Below are 8714 nucleotides of genomic sequence, written 5' to 3' on the forward strand. Positions count from 1 at the left end.
TATTTTAATGCAGTTGATATTAGCCATGGTGTGCGTCTCCCTTGTGGGCCAGAGATGGCTAAAAAAGTTTTATTCTTTGTGCTTTTTATTAAAAATGTGAATATTTGCTGAGTGCAGTACCTTACTGTTTGTCTATTGATTCCTTACAGCGCACACGCCAAATGGTCCGAACACTGCAGTGATGCTAATTCTTTTTAGTTTTAATCAAATGAATCATCAGTCACAAAAGGCTTTAAGTGTTACAGCTGACATGCAGCTTTCTCAGTGTTCAGGTCAGGATGTCATGTTCAGTGTCAAGGGTAACACATAAACTGTATTTCACATACTGTATGCAGTATTTGTAGTGGCTCAGTCCTATTTGATGTCTTCCCTAAAAGTGAAATGATAGTTCATGCTCATCTACCATAATTACTTGGTTATAATAAATTGTTACTGTTATTTTATATCATAACATATCTTCTGTATGTTGTGTAATGTGTAGGTGGATGGGATCCTGTGCCTGGCGGACATCTTGACTGATGAGAGCAGCGTGGAGGCGGCCCGGGCCGAGGCAGCGGCGGTCGTGGCTCAGATCACCTCACCTCACCACACGTCAACACAGCACCTCGCCAGCTTCCTGGAGAGCATGCACGACATCGTCACCGCACTCATCAGTAAGTGGACTTGAGACTGATGATGTCACCCTGACCTTAGACTCACAGTAGACCAGACTGTGGATTTCTTATGATTTGTTGATATATTTAAATACAAAAACAAACAAATCCTGCTCACACATCATTTTTTATTCTTTATTTAAGTCACTAAATTATCAGTTTATAAATTGCAGAGGAATATTTACAGCAGGTATTTTTGAATTTTATTTTTATGCTTGCAACACTTATTGTGTAAAAGAAAAGGTACAAAGTAAATCAAAAAGCAAAACTAATGTTTTTTAAGATTGTTACTTTTTAACATCCTGGTGTGTTGAAATTAAACTCTCAATGCCCTCAAACACTGGAACAGCCTTCCTTATACAAATCTCCCCTATACATCTTTAGTGTCCTTAAACTCTACATGCAAAACATGAAAAAAATAGAAATAGAAGCTAAATTATGTCAACAAGCAACTTAGATCTTATTCCTGAAAGTCAGTAATCTCAAGCTTAATGTGGCAATCAGCTCTTCATCTTAGGATTGACTTGTCTTGCAGCAGGTGTGTTATTGTGTCATATATTTGAACCTCTGTTTAAAGTCATTTATTTGTCTTTCTGTCAGAGTTGTGCGAGAGCGCCTCCTGTGGTGAAGTATTCCTGCTGGCGTCTGCAGCCTTAGCCAACATCACCTTCTTTGACAGCATGGCCTGTGAGATTCTCCTGCAGCTCAATGCCATCCAGATCCTCCTGCAGGCCTGTAAAGACCGGCAGAGAGTCGACACACCGTACTCCAAAGACCAGGTAGACATCTGCAGCCATCAAAAAAATAAATAAAATGAAGAAAAAGGAAAGAGAGAATGAAGAATGAACATGCTTTGTTCATCAGAGGCTACTGTTGAAATGTCAACAACAAGACGCTCACTGAGTTGCTCTATAGATATTTACATTTAACTATAAAAATGTCAGCAGGTATTGTACAGAAAGCAGTGTGCATGAACCTCTGGATAAGTATAAAAGAGTATATGTGTCAGACATTAAATCATCTATTCTTTATATTTCAGGTGGTGACAATCTTAGCAAACCTCTCAGTGTTAGAGCAGTGTGCTCCTGAAGTCCTGCAAGAACAAGGTAATTATTTCCCACCTATAATTTTAAATTAAATATCATATGATGGTTTGGCTTTTAAGGCAAAACTGCTGTTGGCTGCATGAAATGATCACTTACATTCAAAAGCAAGATAAATGAGTGGGGTGTAATAACTATTTTAGTCCTCAAGATGGCAGCAACAGGTAATATTTGTGAGGTAGCTTTGATGAGCTGAAATAAAACATCAACCACGGAGCATGTGCACATATTAACTGTTCAAATGTGTTTATATTCTTTTTATTAATGTTTTTCAGTACTCAGTTTCACATTGTATATGTTCTGCTTATATATGTGGCTTTGTTGTGTGTCAGTCATTTATGTCCTACTGGGTTGGCCCTTGTAGAGTCAATCTAGATAACATATTCCATTGGTGCCAAGCTTACATTCATGTGTTATAAAATACATGGATGGATACTGTCACAAACAGGCTCAGTGTGTGTGACAAAGACAGGAGGCAAGTCAGGTTAAAGTGCCAATTAAATGTTTTATTGAAGAGTACATAACTATTTGAGAGAGAGAGAGAGAGAGAGATTTATGAATACAGGAAAAAATGGTGAAAACAAACCCAAAATCTGGAGAATGAGACCAGACTGGTATTTACCGCCTTGGTAGAGGTCTACCCAGGTGTCACCACATTACCGTAACGACCGTCACTGACTGCCAGCTCCTGCAGGAAGTGGCCAGTTGAACCACTGTGGGCAGAAAAGGGGGAGAGGATGGGGGGATTTTAACAATACATATGTTGTCATTATGGGTCTCGGCTGTAGTGTCAACCTCTGATTGAGGCAGTATCAGTATTATTCTATGTATTTTCATGAAAGAACATGAGTCATTTAGTATTTTCCAAATAGATTTCATGGTTTGTTCTTGCCTACTTTAGTGAAAGCTGGTTTGGGAACTACAAAATTAGATCATAGAATGAGTAGCCAAAACTTTTTCTTCTTGTACAATGTTCACAACGTGTTTTAAGGTCAGTTTTGAAATTAGTTCTCTGCTTTTTACACCTGCTCCGCACCGACTGTGCTTTCATCTCATCTCTTTTTTTGGTGTTTTGAGTGTTTTTGGACTTTTGACTTTTCTTTCTTGCTGCACTCTTTGTCTGAGTCTTTTCTGACAGTGTTGTATTAAGTGTCTGGGTCCTGACTATTTATTTTTGCTTGGTTAACCTGAATACTTTGTGACTGTTGGTGAGTCGTGAGTAACTTTATGTGTGGGAGGTTTTGTTTTGTTTGGCTCCTCTCTCTCTCTGACAGTGTATGTGTTAGAGGCGTTGCTTTTGGCTCTGTGTTTCTTTCTGACTGTGGTCTTTGTTGTTTGTCTATCGTTCCTCCTGACATCCTTGATTCTTGCCCTGCTGATCTGTATGTTTATTCTTCTGTCCATCAGGCGTAGAGCGACTGCTGCTGCTGCTGGGAGAAAAGCCGTCCTCTTCCAGTCCGTCAGAGGGCGCAGCCTGCGAGCGTGTCCAGCAGAAAGCTGCTGTCACATTGGCCCGACTGAGCAGGGACCCTGATGTGGCCCAAACAGCCATCCAGCTAAAAGGTATTTCTTTTATTAAATATTTGACAAACGCAGGAATTAAAAAAAACAAACACAAAGCGCTCAAAAACAAGTGGTAAAAAGCTCTCATGAAATACTTTTTAATGAGAGCGACGCAAGGCATGAATGTGTGGATGCTTAGGGTGACACAACCACCAGAGGGCTCCCAAACCAGAGAAAAACAACAGTCACAATTTACCACTGTACTGATTTGTTTTTTATAGCTGATTTATATTAATTAAACTTTGGGATAGACATGAGCAAAAGACAAATGAATAGTTGAGTATAAAACACATACCTTAAATTTTGGAATGGGCCTATTTGGTCTTTAATTAATTGGCCAAAGTGAAGAGAAGTGGATTTTATATGCATAATTACAAATAAAGCTGGACCTTGAATTGAGCCTTGAGATACTCCATTTGTAAAGGCACACATATGAAAATAACTAACTGTACAAGACCTTGAATATTTATTTAATTAAGCTGGGGGGAATAAAATGTGGCTAATAATGTGATTTCACAGGCCAGAGGTTCTCCTCCTATTGCTTGACAGAAATAAAACCCTTACACAAATGTACTATACATCCATTCCCTTACAGACCTTGTTGTCTCATGGGAGGCAGTTCAACATGAAGGTGTCTTGAATAGCCATCGTTTGATTTATAGAAATTCACATATTTTATACTCCGTAGCAAGTCAGAGATTGAAAGAGTTTTTTCATCTTTTTTTTCTTTTTCTTTCCTGTAGGTGATGATATTATATATCTCTGTGATTTTATTTAAAGTATACTGAGACATGTACAGAGGATTAAGTAAAAACAGAAAAATGAGTTGGAAACTGTTGTTCTGATGTTTACAAAAAGTACTTTTACCCTCAGTGTCTTTTAAACACAAGCAGAGCCGTTCTGCACTTCATTTTCATATCAATGTCTAAGAATTGGACAAGCTGGTAACTGAATTTCTCCTCTGCTGTCTTTAGCTGTTCCTCGTCTTATTGAACTGTGCCGCTCCCCTACTGAGAGAAATAACAGCGACTCAGTACTGGTCGCTTGCCTGGTAAGCATAAGTGTGTGCTAAATGACTTCATGTTGTGAATGCAAATATGTAATTCAGATGCTCAAACTGCCTATTTTAGTTATACCCTTTTTCGCTGGACTTACGAGTACTTCAGTAGTAAGAATTGAGGGCATCATACCACACGCCTGCATGTATAACATCAGTGCACCTAATGACCAATTTAATTACATCCACAGGGCAATATTTGAAAATTGAAAATACATCACAACCTTAGTATCTTTAAGCCATGTTGAGATAGCTGACCGGTTCACATCATCTCAAACACTGTATGTTTAAATATGTACATATCATGAATAATATCCCTGCTCGTACTTTATCATACTCTTATTCTGATCATATTTTATTAAGAGCAGATCTTAGGGCCGATGAGGGGATTTGAAGTGCATAATGGTCAGGAGCTTAATTGGGCTGCTCCGCTGCGCTGAGAAATACCCTCTTCTTCACTCTAACCCCACTTGTCAGTCTATTCAGATTAATGTGATTCTATTTTATCCTTTTAGCCAAGGGTTAAGTAGTACATTTGTAGGTGTTGAGTTTTTACCTTCAAAGGATGCGGAGCTTTCACACGTCATTTGTAATCTTAAATGTAAATGCTGGAGGCTCCGCTGGCTGAATGGGTTTAAGACGTCACACATATCACTCATACACTCCTGAAATCACATGACACGTGCAAAAAAAATTAAAACAATTATGGCGTATTATTGAAACAGCTCCTGGTCTGGTAGGAGTGAATTTAGTTTCCTGTAGTTTGTACAGTATCACTACAGTTTGCTGTTGTCTGCTGAAAACCTGCAGATATATCTAACCATATAAATCTTGCAGTGAGAATTCTACTTCTTCCATATTTAATTTTGATGTCTACATTTGTATAGAACAGTACTGTATGGTCTTCAAGTAAGATACATATGTCTGTTTGTCTTTTGTGTTTGTGCTCATGCATACTGATATATACTGTATGTGTGTGTGTGTGTGTGTATCTCCAGGCTGCCTTGAGGAGGCTGGCAGCAGGGTGTCCAGACAGCATCGAGGCAGCCGACCACCAGCAGCTGATCAAACCGCGGCTAGTCGACTCTTTCCTGCTGTGTTCCAACATGGAGGAGAGCTTCGTATGACGGCCTGCACACCAAACACTTGCGGTGGAAAACTGAACTCGTGTACAAGATCATGTACTGTTTCATGACACAGGAAGGACTAATGAGCAGTTTCACTTCAGAACAAAGTATCTGAGAAGGATTTTTTTTTTGTTCCCCACCAGGATTTTCCAGACTTTGTTCTGGACGCACAGTGAATGGAGCCAAACTATATTGCGTTAGTTTGGATGGATGGAAAAGACATTGATATGTAATTGTAGATAAATGCATAAAATGAATGTGTGGTGTTCTATGAAAAAAAAAGGTCATTAGCTCATATTATTCCACATAGATTCATAATTTCATATCGGTAATGATTTTGTAAGAGTAGGTGCTACTTTTTAAAACTAAAAGTATAACCTGATCTGAAAATTAAACACTTTATATGCTACCGCTGTGCAATTGTTTTGTTATAAGCTGAGTATTTATATTGTATCCGAAGCATTTGGCTGTTTTTAACAAAGACAAAACCTTCATACAAGAAGATGAGACAATATAATTGATTATGTATGATGATGTATGTCTAGTTAAAACCTTTACGATGTCTCTTGTTATGTTTATTTGAACAAAAATGTATTTGTTAATGTTTTCAATCAGCAGCCACTTTATTTGGATAACCAATTACAACTAAATTATTACAGTTGGGTTAATTATTACATGTTTTCAGTATTTTTGTGTATTTGAGTACTTTAAGTGACAGGGCACTATTAGTATTTAAAGTATGATGAAAACATACTGTACATCTACATGATCGATTTGTCCTAGCGTACATTATATTGTTTGTTAAAGTGTCTTGTATGGCATAGAGAGTTATTTTTCTTCAACTTATTTGCCATTAATATTAATTATTATATTTGCTACTGGAAAAAGAATCTTTAAAAATGGTCTTGAATTTGGTAAAATGCTTTTTATTTAAGGAGAACTACCATTATTGTTTGCCATGCATGGAATAAAGGCAATCATCAATCTAATGTTCAGTGTATTTTATTATAGTAAAGTGAATTTCTTGTTTTTCTTGTTTTCTAAATGTTTTGTTATTGGAGCCCTGTGACAAAGCAGTTGTATGTTTAAGTTTTCCATGAAATAAAGCCACTACAACAGAACATGGTGCATGCACAAGGAATCTACATGCTGACAAACAAATAAATATCAGACAAAAAAGTACATAATTATATAAAGACAAAAGCAAAAAAACCCCAACCCAGATGGTTCACAACAGCCTCTGTAGACCGATCCTCTAAAAGCTGACTGATAAAGAGAGTTATCAAATTGGTATTGACTCAAAAAAGCAATGAAGAGGGATTCAATTCTTCTAAAATTTCTCACGTTCGTCTTCAGCTAACTGTGTTGGTTTGCTGTTTAGTGCTGAGCAGGTAGTGTGCAGTGGATTTTTTAGAGCTTTTTGTCTGAAAACAGCTGCCTGCTGTGGAGAAAATGACACTATAAGAGTGATGAAAGTGAAAAAAAACAGTAAATTTGAAGCTTGACTGCTAAATAATGAGCTGAAACTGATTCTCTGTAGCTTGCTCACATAACTCTGACCTTACACATTGCCTTTTGATACATTGTTATATCAAAAAATATCAGTTACTGCTGCTTTAAGGTAAGATGTACTATTTTACATCCCTTTGACCAGTGTTAAAATGTGCTTGAGAGTGTCAGTATTTGAAGCATCTCTGTATAAAGCATAGATTCTTTAACTCTACTTAACTCTACTGAAAAACAGACTGCAGTTCAACTTGTGGGCATCTTTATTGCGGTCACAGCAATCATAAGTACAACACCACACCACCACATTCAAAATCGCATTTAAAAAAAAAGTCATCACATAGTGCCATCTTAATGCAATGCATTCAGGTTCCATGCAGCTAAAGTTCCCTTGAGGCCTTCTCTGACCTCCAGCTATCTCTGAGGAGAAACACTAACAAATTCTGTCTTGCCACAAAAGCAAAGGCACAAAGATAAGCAAAGCCTTTGAATGAGGCTCACAGAGAAAAAGAGACTAAGAGTGTAAGAGCATGAGGGCCCAAAGGTCTACCTATTAGTAGCCTACCTGAAAACCAAGAGGGACATTTGCTATTTAAGCCTCAAACTTTCCAAAACATCAAGTCTTACATTTGAGGAATTCAAGAGCAGATTCTAGTTGTGCACATTTTCATAACCTTGTCGTCGAAATGTCCTCTTTTCACGAATTTAGAAATTAATTCATTCATACAAAATGGCTTTGAAAAGACTTCACAAGCTTTATAAAACAGCTCACAATTGATTGGGACATGATGCAGAAAGTGACCACATAAATATGAGAGGGCTTATCTGCAAAACTTGTCCTTTGTATTGTGATCTCTTTGATAAAAACTCAGGTTTTTTTTTTCGTTCCATAAGCCTTCCTCTCCTTGGAGAGACAATTGAGGGTCTTCTTGCTTTATTTGTAGCTTCTATTTCACCTAAGGGCACTTACACTGAGCCTGGACTTGTTACAATCCAACCCAGTGTTGAGACAATTGAGCTGCTTTGTGTGTGTGCGTGTGTGTTGTCCAGCATACACGTGGGACTGTGTTCAGAGGCCTTTGTGATAGAATATGCTCCTGCCTTGCTTTGTTGAGACCCAATGAAATATGTATCGACACAGAGGAGAACTAAACAGACGGCCTAAAAACACAGGTTCCTTTGATATTGTTTTGGCTCAACCATGACCATGAGCCCGAGTACTGCAGCTCAGAGTTTTTCAGTTTTTCTTTCGCTCTTGAACATTTTACTTTCCTGCCTCTCCATCTTGTACATCACATATGTTACTCCAATCTTTATTGTTTTCAGTTAATAGCATGATCAAAGTTTAAAGGCAGAGGTTGAATAGTGACCAACCAACCCAGTTTTAGCTAACAGGTTCCAGTAATATTAGCAATAAAACATTAATTATGTGAAATTCCTCATTACTCCATAATAAAAGGGAAAGCTGAGTTATATTTATTCCATCCTCACTGTCTCAAACCATAAATCACAGACAGTTTGAGTAAGAAAAGGATCTGAGGACTTGTAGTCTAATTCAAAAAGACACTTCTCTGTGACTCTCCTGAACCTTTAATATTTTATGTGTCACATCGTTTGCTTTTGACGCGGAACAGTTTCTCTCTGTCTTATACTTTTTTTAAATTTCAGAGACACAAAAATTTAATTTCTCCTTCCTTTGAAACTG

General features: G+C 37.7%; 1 protein-coding gene across 1 annotated transcript in view; it reads left to right on the plus strand.

The window, feature by feature from the left end:
* LOC133982041 (protein inscuteable homolog) overlaps positions 1-6523 on the plus strand; it is a 33638-nt gene extending 27115 nt beyond the window's left edge. Inside the window, exons 7-12 of the mRNA XM_062420939.1 lie at positions 482-653; positions 1254-1432; positions 1693-1759; positions 3164-3319; positions 4294-4370; positions 5375-6523. Of these exons, the coding sequence (XP_062276923.1) occupies positions 482-653; positions 1254-1432; positions 1693-1759; positions 3164-3319; positions 4294-4370; positions 5375-5503 (780 nt within the window). The 3' untranslated portion in view covers positions 5504-6523. The remainder of the gene's footprint in view (positions 1-481; positions 654-1253; positions 1433-1692; positions 1760-3163; positions 3320-4293; positions 4371-5374) is intronic.
* The last annotated feature ends 2191 nt before the right edge of the window (positions 6524-8714 follow it).

The sequence above is a fragment of the Scomber scombrus genome, chromosome 6 (genome assembly GCF_963691925.1).
Source record: "Scomber scombrus chromosome 6, fScoSco1.1, whole genome shotgun sequence".
In the NCBI taxonomy this organism is placed as follows: Eukaryota; Metazoa; Chordata; class Actinopteri; order Scombriformes; family Scombridae; genus Scomber; species Scomber scombrus.